Consider the following 23,419-nt stretch of genomic DNA (forward strand, 5'->3'; position numbering starts at 1 on the left):
AAAATTATAGAAATTACATATATAAATAAAAAAAAAACACATTATTACAATCTAAAAAGTCTACATTTGATATATTCCGTATCATTTATTATTTGTAATAGAATACCTATACACAAAAGGTCAAAGTTTGGTAAATCAAACGATCAGATCAAGTCACACCAAATCATATCAAATTAGACCAAGCAAAATTTGGTGGAGTTGGTAGGAAACTTATTGGTTTAGTAGGGCCCTTCGAACCTTTTAAAAAAATATAATAAATCAGACCATAGCATAGAAAATACTCAAATAGCCTTGGGTTGAGTTAGACAGAGGCATTCGTAGCCAGTGAGATCCTATCTCGAAAGTTGAAAATCTATACATGTAGTGATCACTAGGTTAAAAGTCGAAACTCTATAGACGATTAGGAGCAAACATCCTAGTAAGGTGAATTATCCCCTTCTTTGGTAAGCACCGTGGAATGAATGAGTCTGATGTTAGATATGTTGAACTTAAAATTTAGATAAGACCTTTGAAAACATTTTTTTAAGGAAATTTTGACATTTGCTACGACCACTAAAAACACCATATTTTACATTTGCTACTGGTTATTTAATTATTTTTGTTTTTTTTACATTACTACCACCTAAATCAGACCCCACTCCCTTTTCCCCGCCTACGAAGCCCACCTCCCCACCCCTCCTTTTTCCCCTTCTTGCTACCTCGATCCTGTCCCCCACCACGAATCGAAACCACCCTATTCGGCCCCCCCTCCCCATTACCCCCATCGAAAACGACCTTCTTCCCCTTCCCCCACCCAAAAACCAATACCCCTAACCCTAACCCTAAACCACCGGCCCAAAACCACCCTAAACGGGTTTTAGGGTTTCACTTATGGTGGTTTAGGGTTATAGGGAAGGGGGTCAATTGTGGTGGAGGGAACGAGGAGGGGGGCCGATTCCGGTGGGGGAAATGGCTGGGGAGGGGTGGTTTCTAGTTCCGGGTGTGGTTGTGGTCGGGGCAGTAAGGAGGGGAAAAGGGAGGGTGTTTGGCTTCGAAGGTAGGGGAAAGGGAGGGTGGGGTCGCCAACCGTAACTTTGGGCGCCGACCGCTAGCAGTGGGGAGGGGGAGGGGTGACAGTTGAGGGGAGGGGGTGGCAGTGGGGTGGTTGGACGGTGATTCGGCCCCACTAACAGAAATAATTACGATAAAAGGCATCAGTAGTTATATTTAACAAACTCTCATTTAGGTAGTAGTAAAGTAAAAAAAAAAAATAAATAAATCGGTAGCAAATGTAAAAAATGGTGTTTTTGGTAGAAAAAGTCAAAATTTCTTTTTTTCTTTTTTTTTTTGTGTAGTAATACTAAAGAAAAAAAAAAAAAAAATAGCGATACTGGTACTTGAGGATTCAAAATTTCAAATACAAATTCATTGGGCAGTTTAGATGTCCATCCATTAGCAAACATTTTGGTACCATTACCAAGGTATATTTGATTTTCAACAAATTTTAAAATTCTAATTCAAAAAAGTTTACCCCTTTCAGAGAAGACAATGTACCATCATTTAAGCTTTGCCTGTCATTATGTCAGAAGTCATAACTCCGATGGTGATTGGGGAAGAGTAAGACAATGCCAAAATTATTTTCAATTACTCCTTTTTTTAAATCTTTTTTTTCTTTAAAAACAAATTTTGTAATAAAAGATTTTCAGGTTGACTCATCTGTCCCTCTCCCAACATTTCATCTTACCCTACCTAATTATTAATTAATTCCATAAAAAATAAAATAATTTATAAATCCAAAAAAATTAACCTTATTATTACACATAATTAGTGCTCCATACTCCATAATAATATACTCCTCTAATCATCATCAGTTTCTCCATTATTATTATATTATAATTATCATTATCACTTTCAATCAAACATCCTTTTATTTTTTACTCGTATTTTTTATTTTTTGTAAAAAATTCGAGAAAAAGCCAACGAATTAAAGCAAAGCACCTTCAACTCAATTCCCTCTTTCCTCTTCATCCTTCTCTTCCTTCTTCTCTCAACATTCCCCAAAACAAAAGGTTAAATTTAATTATTTTTAAAAAAATCTTTCCGACAAATCCAGCCAAAAATTGTCAAATCCCAATTAAATTTGATCGGAAATTTATAATCTTTTTGGGTTTTGGTTGATGGGTATTAATTAATTTCTGGGTTTGGATCGAAAAAAGGGGGAAAAGGAAGATGAACAAGATGGAAGAAGATAGGATTGAATGTGTGACGTCGTCGTCGTCTACAGAAAGATTGTATGAAGCTGAGATTAATTACCCACAAAATCATAATCATAATCACAATCAATCTTCAAAATCAAGGAGGAAATTAGCTTCGCCTTTGATTCCTTCGACAACTAATAGCGTTGTTGAAATCTTTGAATGTCCAGTTTGTGCTCATGCTATGTACCCTCCTATTCACCAGGTTATTTTCTATTTGATATGTTCAATCTCTTATTTTTTGCAATATTTTCAATGGATTTCTTATTGTTTTGTTGGTATTGAAATGGATTTTAGCTTCTATTTTTGGGTTTTAGATTGGGGGAAAATGAAAGTCAAGTTTTGGTTTTTTTTTTGATTTGTAAGAATCCTTGTAAAAATTAATAAATTTGGGGATTTCAGGATTTTGGGAGATACCTTGTGCTGTTCAATTGAATTTTTAGAATTGGGGTTTAATTTATTATACTTTATGAAAAGCAGGCAAAACACCCACATTTTGAACTTTTGTAGCAGGGGAAGAATAGAGTGAAAAGGATTGAAATGTGGATTATGGTGATAATTTGGTGTACTTAAAGCTGAAATTTTCTGTTTATGTGTTTTGAGGATATTAATAGATTTATAGGGATCTCAAAAAGCTGATTATCTTGTAAAGTTTGCAACTTTTCACAGTTTATGCTGGATGGTTTATTGCATAATCATGGAACTTTATGATAGAATTGTGAATTGTTGTCTAGCATACACAGATTGCCTGAACAAAGGTCTTCCATTTTTGTGGAAATGGTTTTCCTCATGTTTGAGGAAGATTGTTGTCTAGATAGTGAGTTTTAGTTTTCAAGTATTGCAGGAAATGAATAGGATTGGAATTGTATTACTGATTTGGTTTTAAACCAGTTGATAAAATTGGCTGGGTTAAGAATGTATGATGCCGTTAAAATTTAAATAGTAAAATCATCTAATACTGTACTAATTGGAAGTGGAATCTTTCTTGTGGTATCTAATGTTTCATTGATTCTCTTAATTTCGCTGCTCTTGATGTGGAATGCTCTCATTATTCTCTGTTCTGTTCCTTTTATTCCATTTTCCCAATTAATTCTATATATAACATCATTAGAACATAAGTTTTCTTTGCTTATCAATTGTAGAAGAGGCTTCTAGGTTATAACATTCTTGTTAGAGACTGTTAATGTTCAGTTTGATTGCTAATTGTTTTTTTTTATGAATAGATTATTCACTGCATTTCTAATTTGGTTTTGTTAACAGTGCCATAACGGACACACACTTTGTTCAGAGTGTAAGACAAGGGTTCACAATCGATGCCCTACTTGCAGACAAGAGCTTGGAGAAATCAGATGTTTGGCATTGGAGAAGGTGGCCGAGTCTCTAGATCTTCCTTGCAAATACAGCCCATTTGGTTGCCTGGAGATTTCTCCTTATTATATTAAACTTAAGCATGAAGCCCTATGTAACTTTAGACCATTCAGCTGTCCATATGCTGGTTATGAGTGCTCCGTTGTTGGGGATATTCCTTTCCTTGTTACCCATCTGAGGGATGATCATAAAGTTGATATGCACTCTGGTTCTACATTTAATCATCGTTATGTCAAAGCTAACCCCCTTGAAGTTGACAATGCTACCTGGATGTTAACGGTAAGTGCCTTATTTATGGTTAACTGCTGTGGGTATTTGTTAATCTTGGGGGGTCACCGGGCTATTCAAATAAGTTGTGTTTTCTGTAGTTTTCCCATGTTACAACTTCTGTACCAAATTTGGTGATGAGTATTATACTAGCTGTATGATTCTTTATTAACCATAGTCCTATGCTCAGTTAGGTTTTCATAGTAATATATGGTTGCTTTTTGGGTCATTTTGATGGTTATGGTTTAACTTGAAAGGCCCTAGTGTCACTTTATGTTTGGTGCTCAAGGATCAATGTGCTATTATTTATTAAAGCAGAGAGTTCAAGTAACATATACTGAAGTCATTTAGTGCTCTGTGATCATTGGATATACTCTCTGTCTCACAGCCAAGGCTTCCATTTTCGAAGTCCACGAAAAAAAGTTACAGAGTAACATCTCAAGAAAGTTGTACCTCTCTACTTTTTCTTTAAAGTTGGCTCCAACGCACACCCATTCGCTCTATTCTCTATACATCCACTCTTGTTTTTCTCTGTGCCAAAAGTAGATGTTTACTTAATATTTGGGTTAGAGGGAGTAGTATTCATTGAAGTATTCTTAACCAACTTAAGTTGCAAATGTTAAGTTGTTTTTCGAGCTCTGTAATATGAGTTTAAGATTAGTTGGTATATATACATGAGAGTTTGACCATTGTTTGGAGTACTTATTTATCTTGCAATATCTCCCATTTCAGGTTTTCCATTGTTTTGGTCAGTATTTCTGTTTGCATTTTGAAGCATTCCAGCTAGGCATGGCTCCTGTTTATATGGCATTTCTTCGTTTCATGGGTGATGAAACTGATGCTCGACGATACACTTATAGCTTAGAAGTGGGTGGCTATGGGAGAAAATTAACATGGGAGGGAACCCCACGAAGCATTCGTGATAGCCACAGAAAGGTTAGAGACAGTCATGATGGTCTTGTCATTCAACGTAAATTAGCACTTTTCTTCTCTGGTGGGGATAAAAAAGAGCTTAAGCTTCGGATTACTGGAAGAATTTGGAAAGAACAAAATTTGGAATCTGCCGCTTGCATATCTAATCTTTGCAGTTAATGGTCACCTTTCCACGATTTGCATGCCTGTTTTGGTCATATTCACAATTTTTGCCTATTGAGTTTCACCAGGCAAGTCATGGAAAAATACATATCACACCAGTAGTCTTGTGATGATATTAGACATCTTCCAGGATTATGCTCATAGAGGCTAGTGACTGTAATCTAGGAAGCCATAATGCCGACAAGATGGGTTCTGAAGGAGCATATGTTTACATGGGTCAAGAATGTGCTTCTCCTGTTTTATAGATGTATTAAATGTAATGTGGTTCCAGAATTGAGATTCAGTTGAATCAAAGGCAGACTAAGCTCTACTCTTTCATGGATGTGGAATTGTGATTCAAGTTCTTCCAACTGCATATATCTTCCAGCGATGTGAGAGCTGTATCGGAGGAGTTGTTTCTGGTAATGCTGTGTAAACATACTCTTGTGATGTAAAATGTTCTGTAACATTCCGGAAATGCTGAATTGTACACGTTCTGTTGTTTTTATCCCCTCCCTCCCGAATCAAATGAAGCGTTTCCTTAAGCGTGCTTGCAACAACTTATTTATTCCATGCAATCTCAATCTTTGTGCGCTAAAACTCTTGAAGTCTTAGCAAAGAGATGGTGGAAGAAGTGAGTTTACATTCTTTGGCGAAATCACATCAGCTACTGTCATATGTATCAAGTAGCTCGTGGTGTAGTTGGTAGAGGCTTCATTGTGACCTTTAGAAAGTACATAAAGAAATAAAAGGAATTTTTATTACAAATAGCAATATAGCATTATACTTGTATATACAGATGCCGCCTAGCCGGTGTTGGATTAAAACAAGGTCAAACAACAAAGCATGTTTCCCCTCGTCTTAGTTTAATAGCTACACCTTATAATTACCACTAACTTATTGTTCTTTAGACCATAATTTACTTTCTACACTATTCATTACTTAAAATTTATGTCTAAATGATTTGTAGTAATTAAGATTAGATATTTTCAAAAAAATAAAAATAAATTAAGATTAGATAAGGCAAATACGATACTTAAAGGCACTCTTGAAATACGATCATTTAATTCCCATGGATAGTTGTTCAGGTCGATAAAACAGAAGTTGATTATAATTTTTTCATTTGGGTTATTGTAGGATGGCTACACTGTACTTCTGTATGTTATTTGATTGTAATTGAAATTACGATATAAACCCAATTCAACAAAGAATAGGACAGTTAACATATAGGAAATTGCTGTTTTCTTTTTTTTTTTTTTTTTTTTTTTTTTTTTCACTTTTTACAGATTGTTCATTTATGCTAGGTTAAATTGCCTAAGTCAGCAGTGTTTGTCTCAATATTTTGTTCATATGTACAAGACATTGAAAATGGGAATTTTTATCAATTTGTTATAAAATGACATAAAATTTCACTTATTTTCCTTGTGCTTGGCCGTCTCAATATATTGTCCAGCAAGCTTCTTCACCTTTTCACCTTCCTTGATAAGAAAATTGGCATTTTTGGCTTTAGAATGATGTTTCATCACCTTCTCAGTCGTTTTCCCTACTGCCCATCTATATTGATCCACTGTGATCACACCACTCTTGCAAAGCGGCCTGATGTGCTCTTTTATATAAGCTTCTACCTGCACCCAATATCATTCAAAATTTTGTCACTTAAGGCAAAGTTTCCTTGACATCCACAGCCATAAAACTATGCAAGTTATACCTAAGCTTATGCAAAAAGGCAGTTTTTGATAAACAATGTACTAGTAATACAAATACTTAAGCAGAGGTCTATAAGACTATATAACTGATTAATGTGCAACAGCAAAGAACCACAAACCAGAAAAATGTACTGGAGGAAGTTAATACCTTTTTTTGCACCGATTCAGCATGATCACTTTTCTTGTCAACCTTGAGATCATTCTTCTCTCTGTCAGCCTTTTCTCTAAAGACAGAAGAGTCGGAAGAATTTTCCCCAACAATTATGCTGTAAACAGAATCAGTGGTCAATTTATTCTGGTTGGAACTGCTAAAATTAAGATTATTAGCTGTCTGCAAATCTGAATTGTCGGCTGGAACCACAGAAAAATGTTTGATTGATTGCTCTTGGTCTGGACCATATAGCGCTTCACATTCTGCGACCGAGAGCTCTTCACATTCTCCATCCAGAGAGGTGTCTCCAGAAAGTGGTACAGAATCAACCTTATCCTTCATGGGTGAGCTTTCAGTGCCCATATCATTAGGGCATGCAGGTAAATCTGGTGTGCTCAGTGTATCAGTCTTCAGCAAATCTTGCTCTTTAGCCTCAGAAGCATTATCTAACTCAATGGTATTCAGAGTGGAGAAAACAACTTTCACTTTGGACTCCCCCTCTTCCTCTTTCCCCTTTGATGCATTAATTGAAGTAGCCCCAATATAGTCCTCTTCATCTAAATCATACTCAAAATCACCATAAATGTCTAGATCAGGATGACAATCCATTTCAAATATACTTGTTAGTTCTTCTTCTTTGACCTCTCCTAAAGTCTTATCACCACTAAGATCAGCAACCTTTTGGAGTGGACTACCCGGAGGAGAATCAGACAAAAGACCAGCAGCTCTCAACGCTGCCTCAGCTTCAGATTTAGGTGATGATGTCGAAGATTGGTCATCTTTGGAGGATACTGGTACTGGGCTTGAAAGAGTAGATTCAGAGTAACCTCTGGAGCCTACTGGTGGTACAGGGCTAGAAGGACTGGGTTCAACCGGAGTGTTGGAAGTACTGCAATTTGTACGATTTCGTATCTCCTGTGAACAAAGATTCAAATAGACAGCCTTGCTATTGGACCTGTCCGCAACCTGCTTTTCAATGTTGATAGCATCTGCAACAGCCAGCTCAGTTTCAGCAGTTCGATGCATAGATGACAAATTTGTCATCTTGAGGAAATGTTCTGTCAAGCGGTAAAGTTGTGTCTGCGTATAAAAAAAGCTGCATAAGTCCTTAATGAAGATTGATCAGTTAGACAAAGCTATCATTCTATCAACTTATCAAGCAAGCAATTATAATCCTATTGTTCTGTCAAGCAATACATATATCCTTTATTGAAATAAAAGTTGTTTTCTTTTTTGTACTCTAATTGTATCTTTGTGTGTATGATTAGATTATGAGGCTGCTTAGAATGAATGTAATTATGTTTGTCTTCAATGATATTTTTATGGATTATTTTGATGATTTTTGCATGAATATAAACATATTATCTTAGAGAAGAGTGTCCCACCATATTGATTTTAGTAAAAAACCTTTAAGAGAAATAAAAGGCGTGACTGCCTTCATAGACTACATTTAACCAGCAGATTCAAAACAATAATTTGTGGATAAATATTGTTCCCTCAGCCCAATCAGACATGTTGTACACTTTTATTCACAATTTTATTTGTTTATTTATTTATTTATATTTTTATTTTTTTGACACACTTTTATTCACTATTGGATTTTCATATAATGGTAGATGTATTTCTTAGTTATCTCGCTACTTCTCTCCTTTGAATATTACATATATTTTTTTTGAACAGAGCTCATTTAGAAGTAGGATATAAATTAGCATGGATTGTTACATAGATCCATGGGTATTGCTCACAAAACTATTACTTGTACTGCAATAGACAATAAAGACATATGACTACTATAAGCTTCTTCACTTTTCGGTGTCTCTATTAGAGTGTGTTTGGATCGAAGGAAATGGAGGGAATGAAGGGTTGGAATATCTTTCATTTGGACAACAAATGAGGAATGAAGGGAATTGGTAGGGAGAGAAAAGGAGGGATTTAAATTGTAAGAAATTGATCTCTCCAACAATGGAGAGAATTGGAAGAAAAAATCATTATTCTTCCCTCCCCTCCCTTTCCCCTTCTCTCCTCATCCCCACCCTCCCATTTCTTTATCCAAACACTGTTAATCACGGATTGAGGTGCTTCAATTCACCAAATTTTATAAGGTACTACTGTTAATATAACTATAACATGACCAACTGTTGTGTTATTTCTGTACCATAGCAGACCTTAAGAGTTATTGCTGCAGAGGTAGCAAACACTCATAGTTTTACAATTACAAGAAGTAGCAGATACCTGCCGAACTGATATTGCAATCTTATTCTGGCGAGTGGGTGCTAGTTCAGGTTTCATATCTGTCGGTAATTCTGCCTGTTCAGTCAATGAAATCAGAGAAGCTTATTAGAAATACATCAAATATTTAATGAATAATAGACAAGGAAACTCTAAAACGAGATTATGACATACCAACAAAGGATAGTTAGCCTTTAATGCAGCATTTTCTTGTTTCTGTTGCGTGGGTCCCGAAACATCAGAAGCTGTTTTCCTCGCAAGAACCTCTAGTGCCCATTTCCTTTTATCAATCTTAAATTCATTCCTTTCACCAGTAATTTTCTTTTGTGAAGAGACCTTATCGGGGTTTCCACTTGCATGTAGTTTCCCGGAAACAGCTCCATTTCTATTACTGGCGCAAACACTCTTCTTGTCATCAGCAGAAGCAATATTACTTGGAGCAGGATCCTCATTTCTTTTCAAAGATGCCATAGTACTTTCTCCTGAAGAGAGCAGGTTATTATGGTTGGAACAAGCAGCTGCTTTCAGAACAGAAAGAGGCTTGATATCATCTTTTCGAGGGAAAAGCGAAGTATCAGCTAGATAAAGCCTTGAAAGAATAGGAGACTTAGTGTCTTCCTCAGAAGTTTGATCTGCAATTTTGGTTTCTGGTCTCCTTTTAAGAAGGTTAAGAACCATTCTTAAAGTTTCAATTTTTTCTGGTTTAGGAGTTGTCAAGCAGCGATGCTTCCAAAATTCAACTTCACAATCACGATCCCATGCACGCCTTCTTTTTCCACTAGATGTTGCATATATCTTCTTTGTGAGATTCTCCCTTGCTTTTCCCTTCTGTAACATTAACTTCTTTGCTTTGACCACTGCTGAAGATACCTTCTTAGCTGGTTCAGCCACAGATCCAGCTACTGCAGCTCTGAAAGCAGTTAGCAGATTAGGGTCAAGGATGCTTTTCCCAATGTCATCTGACGGCTTATTACGAACAGCTTCTCTGATTTCCTTTCTCAGTTTCTGTACTACAGCTTCTGACTCCTTTTCGTCACCAGGTCTCCTCATGATCTTTTTTACTCGTAGTCCAGCTGCACTTTTTTCTACCTTAGCACATTTACCAACCTCCTTTTCACGTACAGACCTATTTGTTGTGCTACTTTTGACTCCCTGGACTATACTCATTATATCAATAGGTCGGCTCTTCTTCACTATTATATTCTTGTCTACTTCATCTACAGATCTTTTTATTGGTTTTCTGTTTTTCTTCAAGTTCTCAGAAGCACAGACATCTGCTTGGTCATTCAAAGAACTATTTCTGATACGTCTCTGAGCTTTTACTTTCTTTGATGAAGATGCACCCTCAAGTTTACCTTCATGATGCCCATTGCAATCAATTGTCTGAGAACTGCTTTTCAGGACACACAAAATAAAGCACAAATCAGTATTTATAGGAAATAAGGGAATGTTTAAGTCACCATGTTAACACTTTCTTCTATCCCTACGTATGTCTGCTGCAGTCATGTCTGATTGTTAGCAAGTTTTGAATTTTGATTAAGACTACTTGACGTCTCGACCTAGCAATCAGAAAATGGGCCTATAAATCATAAGTAAGACAATAGAGAGAGTACAATGGAGAGGCCTGAGAGAGTGCAATCTTACTACATGAAATGGACCTACTAATCAGGCAACAAAGAGAAGACTCTGCTTTGTATGGTAAGTTACATACTAAAATGCAATTACATAATTAGTTTTATGCTATAATCAGTATACCACAATTGGGCAACAAGCCCCAGGAGAATTCACATGCAGTCCTATGTGATAGGCTTATACCTCTTACAAAAGCTTCATCACATAAAGAGGTTGATTGAAGGGTCACAATGAAGATAATACTAGTTTACCTATAAGTTGGATATAAAGCATAGTTCTAATCCTATTATTTTCTCAGGACAAATAGACTGTTCTTACTATCCTCAAATTTTACATGAAACCGAAAATATATAGCCTACTACATACAATTTTAAACCTAGAAAGTCAAAAGAATATGCTGATGAGAAGCTGGTCAATTAAGGAGCCCCCAAACAGCACAAAAGGGACGAAAAGAAATAGTTTGATATCAGCATGTCCAAAGACCAACGCAAAGTAAATGCTTCAATATACAGGTTCTAACTAGGGTCATGGGGCGGGTTCCAGCTCCCAGAATTCCTGACATCCCACAAACAGACCATAAGGTAATGATATGATAAATCCATGGACCACCTCCGATACACAGTTTCTTCCAATAACTTAGTTGTACTCCCAAAAAATAAAGAGACAAAATACCAGATAATGTTTCAACTATAAGCCCAATTCAAACTTTAAACATCGCAAACTAGAAAATGACATGTACCAAAGAAAGTGGAGAAAGACAGAGCACAAATCATTTTTGGTCCAAGATCAGGTACCTGAAATCCCACAATACCCGAAGTCTGGCATTAAAGTATATTGGATCAGCTAATATTCAACCTGGATTTACCAGGTTAAGGCTCCCAACTCTCACATTGGATCGGATTAGTTCCAACAAAAAAGTATTGAAACGAAGTTTAGAACTCAAATCATAGTGCACCAGGAAATAAACGATTAGTTGAGCTGCAATATAACCCACTTCACCACCTAAGATCCAAAAGCCAACCACTCCTGCAGGTATACGTATACCACATTTGTAGAACCACGTACTCATTAAATTGGTATTAATTAATGACAGCCCAAGGAAGGCTTCCGATTATAAGGTATAATGCATATTGTGAACGTTTAGCTATTTTCATGGACCTCTAAATGAAAATTTCTCCTTTCTTCCTTTCTAACCTTCCAACACCATTTCTAAAGTTCTCAACCACCATGCTCTATAATCTCCCAGAATGTGGACCCCATCACCTTTGAACTGAGATTCCATATCACCTTGGAAAACTTTATGTGTTGAATGATCATGCTTTGAATTTGAGTGCAGATGATAAAGTTACCTAGCTCTGCAACATCATTTACCCTTCAGAGAAAATACTCCTAGCACTCTGTTAGAGTGAAGTCATAAAACATATTGGGTCAACAGAAACACCGAGAAAACACACATATTTAGACAAGGCAGACAGAGGGAAAAAGTAACTCAGTGAAGTAAAAAAACGTTACAAAAGAAAAAGACCTGTTCTCCGGACGCTTCCGCTTCACACCAAGTCTCGGAGCAATATCAGAATTCACATCTTCCAAACTCTCATAAGTTGAAGCATCATGCAGACACTCGTCTCCACTTGATAAAATCTTAGCCTTTTCATCTTCCAATACATTAAACAGTAAAAAAATCAATAAAAATGACAATAGGAAAAGTGTCAAAGATGACAATATGATAATTAAACACATCATTTTTTACCAGAGAAGGCTGAAGCAAAAGATAAGAGGTCAAGAGACATTCTTGATTCATTCTCATCTGGCTCACTTTTTATAATAGTGTTTACAAACTTGGCAGAAAGGACATGTGATTCTGGTTGGATAGCATCGATCCCTTGATCTGGTAATTTTTTCATCTCAGATGAACAACAATCAGAGCCCAATTGCTTATCTTTACAGCGATCAGTAAGTTCTCCAGTAGATTGACCATTCATATTCGGTTCGTCGACAGCATCTTCACTGTCAATCCGTGAGACAACCACTGCTGTTTCTCCTGAATCAGCAACACATATGGACACTTTTCCAGAAGATGTGTCAGCAAGATGAAGGTGATCAACATCATTTCCCCTTAGATATGTTTCCTTGAGATCTGAATTCTGGTCTACTTCATTAGCAAGACATCTACATTCAGAGCATAGAGAAGAATTAAAAGGTTTATCCGCCAATGTATTTTTGCATACAGAGTTATATGGCTATACCACAGCATAAATTCACACTAACAGCCTGGCAGACATAGGAAATGCAGATACACCACCTTCCCAAAAAAAATAATAGTGATAACAGAATTGTCTACAGAATATTAAGAGAATGTCTAGTTTACCAGCTATAGAGCTTTGATCATGCACACATCAACTAACTTATGAAAAAATAGGGCATGCAGCTCATCAGTCAGCTAATGTTATTCCAAATTCCAGGTCAAACAAGGTACTACCCAAGTAATAGCAAAACACAGCTGTACATACAGAAGCAGTAGATGACCTGAAGGTCAAGCATCACATTCAAAAGGCACTCAAAAAGCTAAAGTTCAACAAATAAAAATAAGGTGTATTTCAGAATTACCTAGGGCACAGCCATGAATCTACACCTGTGCCTTCAGGATCAAATCCCACACAAAAAGCATGATACCTGCCACCATATAAGTCCAAACATCAGAACATAATTTCAGACTCCCATAAGTCAGTAAACCCCAACACGACAAAAGCTAAAAACAGTTCTAAACTAAACAAAACCAATAACAAAGATGAGTAAAGAAAATGGTGGCTTACTGACACCATCCAATCAGCCCAGCTCAGTGTATAAAACAAGCGCCTTAGGCACTAGGCATTTAGGTTAGGGTGCTTTTTTGATCTAAGTGAGGCGCGAGACACACTTCAATTAAAAAAATGGGTGTTTATATTGTACACCTCACTTTAAAAAGGTGTGCCTAGGTGTAGCAGGACCTTCATTGCTCTAGTGTGCCTTGAGCATTTATATACATTGGCCCAACTCCCCCTACCCCAAAAGAAGAATAACAAAAGAAGAGACAGAAAAATAAAAGCATACTAGCAAAAAATGACAGAAAACAAAATGAGAGTATTTATACCAAAATTATTAACCTAGGTTACTTGGCTAAATTTAGCACCAAAAGGATTCAAGAACACATCAATAACCTAACTTCCTTGGTTACTCTACCTACTCTAATACCAAAATTGGCCAACAAAAAAGTAAAAATAAGAAATGCTAGTTATTTGGGGTATCAGAATGCATATTTTTTAGAATAGAAAATTGCAATATCTTTTTCACAAGGTAGGGCAACAAGCGATAGTTCTACCTGGACCAAACAAGAGACATAGCCAAACAAATAAACTATAATATCTTCAAATTACAGTGCTGCCTTGAAAATGTAAGCAAAGATACAGCTCAACAGCATGAATAGATTGACATTTGCCTTTGAAAAACCAAAAGGACATGACATAATACCATATATCACAGGAATCACAAGCAATAGAAGTATCAAGGGTCATTGTTTCTTCATAGGTCAATGAACCACTCCGCATTTTGCAGCCATCTCCATCCAAGCAAGTAACTGCCTACACAGAGTGCAAAGTAATCAGACAGGTCGCGGAAAAAGAACTTTTGACCAGAATCAAACCACTTAAACAAATTGTAGCTTATACGCAAGATATGGTGAACGATCAGCAAACATATAACTCAAGACAAATAACTGACCAATATCATTTATTTCTTTGTTAGAGAAAAATGGCACTACAAAACAGTGGGCATACATAAAGAAGCTTGTGTATAGCATTTGAGGAATACTAAGTAGCTATTAGCCTATCACAGGATGATGCTTCAAAGATAAACTAAAGATAGAGGACTCATATGACGAACAAGTATCAAGATACCTAAATTTGTAATTAAAATAAACCAACTCTGGCAACCACTGAAAACTCCCTCCCCCCCCCCCCCCCCCCAACACACACACACACACAAAAAATAAAAAAAATAAATTAAAAAAAATCCTCACCCAACTCCATAAACAAACCCAAGAAAAATCAAAAAATCTGGTAGTTGGCCATATGTAGGTACGAGGTTCGATAATAAGAGCTTTTATAACACCATGAGCACAAGAAACCAGTTATACCAATACAATACAAACTGCTATCATGTGCAAACTAGCTACAACTTGACACAACATTATTGTCTATTAGGAATATGGATAATCAGAATACCTACAGCACTCGAAACAGTAAAGTAAATTGCCAAACATTAGATTATGACATTCTAAATCTTCAGACCAAGCCAACTAAAGCTTTGAGAATCCACAAAAAATATCTGAATCTCACCTCTGAATTATAAAGTGATAAAACTTAAAAAACCTACTCTAACACTGGGGTTAACGTAATGCAACGGCAGCAAGAACCCAATGAAACATCCTCAGCTAGGAAACATGCTGAAACATAAATTCTACCATATAAAGGGTTAAACACTTCGTATACATGACCTGAATTCCATAAAATACAGAATGATGCATCTTAAATAAAAAAATTTAGCACCAGAATCAACTGTTACTAAAGTTGATAAAGACATGAGCAAAGAGATGGGGCAATTTGTGTGTGTCGGTTTTAATATATACTGTTTGTATGTAGAGGAGTTGGATGAAAATTTTCAGTTATCGACTTATCGCTTACATATAGTCAATAGAAGGAAAAGGCTAAAACCTGGATCCTAAATAGCTACGACAGGGGAAAGGAAAAAAGCTAGTCCTCCTTGCAGACAACAAGTCATATAATGCCTTAGATGAAGAAATGAACTAAATATGACAATTTACCAATAACAAGCAACATCAGAACGACAGTCCCCCTGAATCGTTTTTCCCCACAAAAGTTAGTTACTACCAGTGTTACATGTAGTAATGCAAATGACAAAATTTTATAAGTAAGCGAACAATTACATTTTCATCAATGTAATAGGATGGAAGGGAGGGAGTGTTGTTATTTCCTTCAACACACCAATCATCATCTCTGCAAAGAAGCAAACCATGCATGCTGGTTAATTATCATTCATAGACCTGTCATTATAATGTTACAGCAACACATAACCAACTTGATACCTGGAATCTATATCCTCATCAATATTGCTGCTGCCAATTGTGTCATACACCTACATTATCCCAAGTTAATACATTTTAGGTCAGGTTGATCTTTGAAGTTGACGATGAACCAATTGCAATTTCATTATACTCCCCCGTCCCTAAATAAAAGTCCCACTTTGACTGTTTGCAATATTCATGTAATCATGAGCTGATATTGGCCTTTTACTTTTGAGAATATATAAACAATAAATGCTATTATAGTAAAAACTGGTGTCTATATACTAATGAATAATTATGTGTTGGCAAAGATGCCAAGTTAAAGTGGGACTTTATTTAGAGACGGAGGGAGTAAAATATCATTATTTACTCAGAACAGTTTTCTAAGAGGTCTAAGGGAACAACAATTAAGGCGATCCAGGGTCTGAGGATGCTATGGTATCTATCCATTGTGACAAGAAGTAATGAAACTCACAGAGACACATGTGATCAATTGAAATTCATTCTGGCACAACGGGCAGAGATTTGTGATAGTGGCCCAGTTATCAATGCAAACAAAACAAAACCTGAAACCAAAGTATACGACAGTTAATAACCAGACTGAACTAAAAGGTCAACAAAGTCACTGAAAAAGCATTTAAGATTCCATACCAGTGTTGGCAGCAATCCAAAACTCCCCGGTCAATTACAACATCCATGCATATGCCACATCTTTCACCCTCGGCACCCAAATTATCCTACAGCAAATAATGTTATACATCAAAAGGTAAAATTTTATGCAATGCATCAGATACTATACAGATAGTGTGGGATAAGTAAAATGGTAGTAAAACAACAGAAACATGTGTCAAATATATACCAAAGTCGTTTCTGTTCACTATTTCCTTTTATAGATAATCAAAGAATTCGCATAAAAAGCGATACAATCACATGGAAGTTTTTTTTTTTTTTTTTCAATTGCACAAGATTTCACAAGGGGAGACTACCACAAACCCATGTTGCTTCGGACTAAGTGAACAGGAAGAGTACTAATTACCCAATTCCAAAGTCAAATAAATGAAAGTGAGAGAATAAAGGATTCATTTTTTAACAATATATAAACCAATCTACCACCACGTCCACCAGAATTCCATAACATGGAACTAGCACTTCTGAATTCCCTATTCAAATCCGCAAGCCAAGCCTGCAAATGAATGGCAATCTTGTCTGCCAGACTTTAAGCTCCCCATTCACTCTGAGGCATCAAAGCACCTTCACCCATTATTCTAGCCACTGAACAATGATTACATAGATAGGAAAAACACAGATGTGACCAGTATTCTCAGTCCTAGTGGCCTTTAACTTAAAACACATTGTTCTACAACATTGTTGGGGAAGCCATAGTCTTATTAGAATTTGTCGGCTCCATAGCAAGTAGACCTTGGAGTTCTTACACTAGAGGCAGAAAAACTAAATTAATCCTTTCGCATAAATAATTATAAATTCTCCCCCCAAGTTGCATTAACATCAAAATACAGTGTTCAACTTTATGATTATCCTTTGTAACGTCAAAGCACAAGGTCGAAAACAATGAGGAACGCCAGGAATCTTCCATCAGTAAATTACAACAATAGAATTGTACTCAGGCTACTCACATTATCAAGTAATTGAACTAAGGTCTAAGGGTCTGTTTTGATTTATTGAACTGAGCTTAGCTGAACTACTGAACTGCGCTGAATAGAGCTGAAATGAATTGTTTATGAGAGAAGGAAATTAGGAACTGAACTGATTGGAGCTGAGCTGAGAAAAAACTGAAAAGAAGAGGCCCTAAGATACCAAAATAGTTCCCTATCCAACTTTTTTGGATCCATTCTTGCAAGGAAATCAAATAATATCAATACAAAGATATTAAAGCAACTCATACAAATTCCAACAATATCGGGTTCAGGGGCGCGAAATGCAAAATCATATCAAACCTTTAGTAGTTCTTCTCCAATCAGCTTAAGCTTTCATATTACCTTATTCTAATTATTCCTATCAGAACAAGCTTCAAAAACAATTACACATGCAATCTCTCCTTAGAATTGTACACTACACAAATTTCAGCTCTAACACCCTACAATTTCTTCAAAACACAAAATCAACCAAATCAAATGATTCAAACAACAATTCAAAAACATGAAAATCCAGCTAAAAACTTACAATTTCAGCATCAACTTCAACAGTATCTTCTTCAGATTGTACATTATTGAGTAATTCAATCTCCATATTCCCCTCTCAAGCAATATTCAACTCAATTTCCAACTATCTGCAACATGAATTTCAAAAGATAGCAATAAAATCAATCAAAAACGTAATCGGGATAGAATTAGGGATTCGCTCAATTCTAGGGTTCCAAATTGTACAAATCATAATCAAATCATTACAAAAATCGGAAAATCAAATTAGGATTGAGATGAAATGATGAAATTGTAGAGAGAGAAAAAACCTGAAAGCTAGAGTGAGAAAATTAGGAGTGCCATTGATAAATGATTTGTTGTTGAATTTGTAAGTCAAAATTGGAAGGAGAAAAATTCTTTTGGGTATGAAAATTGGGAATTTATTTTTTAATTTAAAAAACGTTTTAAAGAAGGAGTATTTAAGTCCAACTATAAAGTATAAAGTGGAAAATCTACACACGGTAACAAGTGTTCAATGTTTAGACTTCGGTGTTCCGTCCATGGCGACATGGAACGTGCTTTTCTCCTACACGAAATTATCGAGTCGACCGGAACTCAAGCACCTAATCACTCCTAATCTATTCGCGAATTCATATTATTTTTTATTTTTTTTGTGTTTAGAGAGTCACAAGTGCGAAGTTGAGAATTGATCCCAATATCTTTTGAAATTAGAAGGGACGCTCTAATCACGTGAACTATTTCTCATTCTCAATCTAGATTATCTGAAAGGATTAATTGGATGAAACAACCCCACGTTCTTGATCCATCCAATCATCCATGATTTAGATTGAGACTACTTGCCAAAAGATTCATGTAATAAAAAAGGGCTATGGAGTATCATCTATTGGTCGCAAGATAATACTTTGGCCCATTGGGCTGTTATGACTAAGCCTATGGACTAGATGTGGCCCAACACAGTCAGCATGTATTACATTATGTTGTGCATGGGTTGTAATTTTATGTTACTTAAAGGTTATTTTGGCATACTTTTGCATGCCATTATGTATTTTTGTCATTAATCCACTAAAGTGTTGGCTCACTTAATAATATTCTTACCTCAAATGAGTCAAGTCATAGAGATTTGGGGTTCGAATCCAACCAAATAAGGGTATTTGGGGGTAGGAATTTCCTTACCTTCTCCTCTTACTCCCAAGTGTCTGACCCACAAAAACTGGATCAAAACTACCATATTATTTTAATGATATACAATACGATTGATTTATTTTCTTCACGCTATAAAATGGACACAATTAGGGCCTGTTCATTGAGCTGAACTGAACTGATTGGAGCTGAACTGAACTGAACTGAATTAAGCTGAAATGAATATTTTATGAGAGAGGGAAATTAAGAGCTGAACTGAACTGAACTGATTGGAGCTGAACTGAATTGAATTAAGCTGAAATGAATATTTTATGAGAGAGGGAAATTAAGAGCTAAACTGAACTGATTGGAGCTGAACTGAACTGAACTGAAATTAAGTAAATATGAACAGGCCCTTAGTCTTTCAACATCTACAGTGTAACGATAACTTTTGAAAATTTAAATTTAACAAAAAAAATACTACCCTCCGTTAACGGTTATTTGCAACATTTACTGAAAAAGGGTGCTTCACATCATTTGCAACAAAACTATTTCTTTCCTTATATAGTAACTTTTTTAAATAAAATGACCAAAATACCCTTATTTAAAAATTATTAACACATAATACTATACATAATTACAAGTTATTTTAACCCTAATCTAACTTAATCATATTAAGTTTTTCCCCCAAAAAAATCAAATTCATCTTATCTCCCCACCAATCCACCATCTCTCTCCTACATCTTCATCATCCCTTACATCTCCTTCATTTCTCATCCCTCAATTCATCATCTTTTTCCTTCTTCATCTATCATCTCCTTCTTCATTTCTCATCTCTCATCTACTTCTTCATTCTCATTTGGTTCGTGGGTGGTTCATTTCTCATTTTTTTCGATAAACTATTAAATAAAAAAAAAAAATTACATAAATGAAACTAAAAATTTGATAAATAAAAAAAACGTTGATAATATTATTTTATAACCAAAATAGAGTAAACTAATTAATTACTTGGAAAAAATCTGTCAATTATGAACTAGATAATCATTATAATATTATGGTGCTCATATTTCAAATGACTATTGTAGAATTTTCATTTTAAAAAAAAATGATTATGTATTAATAAAAAATTTTAATTTTTTTTTAAACAAACTTGGTGGGAAACTTAGGGTGTGTTCTATTCACCCAATTTCACTAATCTAAACTTATACGAAGTATGAACTTACCTGAATTTATGAGATTTTATTAAAACGCGTAAGTCTTGTATGTGGCTAGCCACACGGTGTGACCACATTGGTTCATAAGAGTAATATTCATTTATATGTATGAGTAACCTTATTTTTTCATAAAAGTAATCGTATGTTGTCCATAAAAGTAACTCTAATTCATTATACGAGTAAAATTAAGCAATTTAGAAATAAGTAACCTTATTTGTTCATTCGAGTAACCCTTATTCATTTGTTTTTAAAAAATGAAAGAATGATTCCACTTATTTAAGAGGGTAACCCCTTTTTCTCATTTAAGTAACCTACATACGTTAACCTCATTTGCTCATCGTGACCGCCTATTTCTTAATTAATTACCTTGTATGTGATTATGCGAAGTAGGTAGCCACATGTAAGAATTTGTGTATAATCCGTCAAAAAAAAAAATATTGTGTATTTAAAACTTATTTTCGTTGTAATTTGTACGTACATGGGTAACCTTTATCATAACTTATCAAACCTGAACTTACCGAACTTATTACACCTGAAATAAATAAAAATAAGGTGAACAGAACATACCCTTACTCTATAACTTTTATCACGAGTCTTTAAATAACTACGAAGTGCCAATATGTCATTATTTGGAAATTTTGTTTTAGGCTCTTATTTTCACTTATTTTAAAAAAAAATAAGTTCAAATAAGTTAAGATAAAGGTTAATAAATTTATATAAGTTCAGATAAGATAAGTTTAGTAAAATAAGTTCAGATAAGTTGTGATAAGAGGTAATCATGATTACCCAAGTTCAATTTATAACTACAATAAGTTTTAATAAAGATCAGATAAGTTCAAATAAGATCGGTTAAATCTAATATATATAAATAAAGTAGGCATTTTTGGAGAGCATTGAGAGCGCCACGTAAGAAAAGGTATTATTTTGACCAATGAAATTTTAGATTTCTATTTTATTTAAGAATTAAAAATATGACGAATAGTAATTTATTAGGATTTTAATTATTTATAAACACTAAATTTTATAATTTTTGTTTGTTACAAAACTAAAAATTATCTTTAGATATCAGGATTTATATTATTTAAAAAACTAAAAATTATCTTTAGATATTAGGTTTTAAATTATTTAAAAAACTAAAAATTATATTATATTTGATGATATGATATTTTCATACAAAATTTTAAAACTTAAAATGCAAGAAAAAAATTAAGAGATCACCAAAAAAAATTTTATTGCACGCCACATAAGCAAAAGTAATATTTCGACCAATGAAAAATTAGATTTATGTATTAATTTAGAATTTAAATTTTCATTCGCCATTTAAAAAAAAATTAATAAATGAAATTTGAGAATTGAAAACAAAAAATAGTAATTTAAGATTTAAATTATGAAAAAAAACAAAAATTATCTTTTATATTATCTTTTACATTAGTATTTATATTATTTTAACAAATAATTAGAAATTAAAAAATAAATTTTGATTTAATGATTTTATCTAACTATCCGATGAATGAGATAATATTTATTTCAATTTATAAATTCAAGTTCTATATACGTAAAACTTAAATAAGAATAATTTAAAACTTAACAAAATATTTTACCTTAAATTAATGTTAAAATAATAAAATAGAAAAAAAACAAAAAATATTAAGAAATTACAAAAAAAATATACAAAATGAAATATTTAAAAACCGTGCATCGCACGGGCTTACATCTAGTTCAAATAAGTTTAGGTAAGTTATGAGTAAAAATCAATCTATAGTAATATATAAAGTGAAAGGGGGTTTTGGGTGATAAATTTCACTTTCCCAAAATACCCCTTTCATCTTTTATAATTTTTAAAAGAAAACTACCATAATTTAAAAAATATAACTACCATTTTTTTATAAAAAAAAAAAAAAAAACAAAACAAAAACTACCACCCTTGGATTTATTTTTTATTTTTAATTTTTTTTAAGGGAAATCATATTTTGCATGAACATTATAATGTACTCATATCTTACCTTTTAACCTCTATGATTTCATCAATTTATGAACCCACTAATATTTTTTTTTTTTTTTTTTTTTTGAAACAATATTTTTTTTTATTAGAATAAGGTAGATAATATTTTAGGAAAAAAAAAAAAGAGAATCGAGCCATGCATATTAATTTCTTATATTGCACACGCAATTTGCGTGTGTCTCACAGCTTGTTGAATTAAATGCATCGTTAATTCGTTAGTATACTAATCACACTAACGTATAAGTGTATAACAGAAACTATTAAAAAAAAAAAACCGTCTTTTCCCTCCAAAACTCCTTCCTCGGTTCCTCCATTTGTGCTACCCTTACTCCTACAACTGGGAATCTGGGATGCTAGTCAAATCTTGTTCACTGCAGCAGCAACCCAGACATCATGCACAGATTGTTGCTTTTTAATGGCGTCTTGGATAAACATTCGACTTGTTCAAACCCATATTATATTGCAAAACCCCAGAAAAAAACCTCACCTTTTCATTGAAAGTAAAGGTCGTTTTTGTGACGTCCAATGTCGCAAATTTTCAGACTTATTCAACCCTTTAAACACCTACCAAATTGTTAATTGGTTAAGAAGGGACCGGCTATGCCCTCAAGGTGTTTGATGAAATGCCCCAGTGAAAACTTACCCAGTACTCACCTGTTCATCGTTTATTTGTTTTTATGTTCTTCAAGGTATGATATAGGGGAGGCTCTTTCTTGGTACAAGTCTTTTGATTATTAAATTTTAGTATATGATATGAATCATATGATTTAGTACATGGGTTTTATTAATTTAATGCTATAAGTTTTAATTTAATGGTATTAATTGATTATTTAAGCGTTTCTTTTAGGTTAAGTAGGGTGAATTGGTGAAATCAGAGACAAAGTCATGATCTTGGGATATAAAATATTCGAATCTTGCATTTAAATATTGATGTTCATGTATTAAAAAAATGAATGCCAACAAAGTCTTTCTTGTTTTAATTTTTGTTTAGTTTATGGTCCTATTTTAACTTTGAAGTAATGAATAGTAGGTTAGCAATGGAACATAGTTTAAGGAATTTAAGACTTCTGACTTTTTGAGTATCTCTAATTGTTCATTTTTCATTTTGTTAAGTGGAATTCTGATTTCGGAGCCGATATAAAGAT

General features: G+C 34.3%; 2 protein-coding genes across 2 annotated transcripts; one reads left to right on the top strand and one right to left on the bottom strand.

Moving 5' to 3' along the window:
- The first annotated feature begins 1,945 nt into the window (after nt 1–1,945).
- LOC145596603 (E3 ubiquitin-protein ligase SINAT5-like) lies at nt 1,946–5,503 on the top strand. Its single transcript, XM_081652800.1, has 3 exons — nt 1,946–2,439; nt 3,495–3,881; nt 4,602–5,503. The coding sequence occupies exons 1-3, from the start codon at nt 2,209–2,211 to the stop codon at nt 4,959–4,961; spliced, it is 978 nt and encodes a 325-aa protein (XP_081508926.1). The 5' UTR covers nt 1,946–2,208; the 3' UTR covers nt 4,962–5,503.
- Nucleotides 5,504–5,752: 249 nt separating this feature from the next.
- LOC145597728 (uncharacterized protein At4g10930-like) lies at nt 5,753–18,397 on the bottom strand. The gene is made up of 14 exons (XM_081653968.1): nt 18,248–18,397; nt 17,962–18,067; nt 16,432–16,517; nt 16,256–16,346; nt 15,802–15,851; nt 15,643–15,712; nt 14,169–14,278; nt 13,269–13,334; nt 12,412–12,830; nt 12,187–12,316; nt 9,204–10,419; nt 9,033–9,107; nt 6,798–7,880; nt 5,753–6,568 (listed from the first exon to the last, which is right to left on the bottom strand). The coding sequence occupies exons 2-14, from the start codon at nt 18,025–18,027 to the stop codon at nt 6,353–6,355; spliced, it is 3,678 nt and encodes a 1,225-aa protein (XP_081510094.1). The 5' UTR covers nt 18,028–18,067; nt 18,248–18,397; the 3' UTR covers nt 5,753–6,352.
- Nucleotides 18,398–23,419: the final 5,022 nt, after the last annotated feature.

The sequence above is a fragment of the Chenopodium album genome, chromosome 20 (genome assembly GCF_948465745.1).
Source record: "Chenopodium album chromosome 20, dcCheAlbu1.1, whole genome shotgun sequence".
NCBI lineage: Eukaryota > Viridiplantae > Streptophyta > Magnoliopsida > Caryophyllales > Amaranthaceae > Chenopodium > Chenopodium album.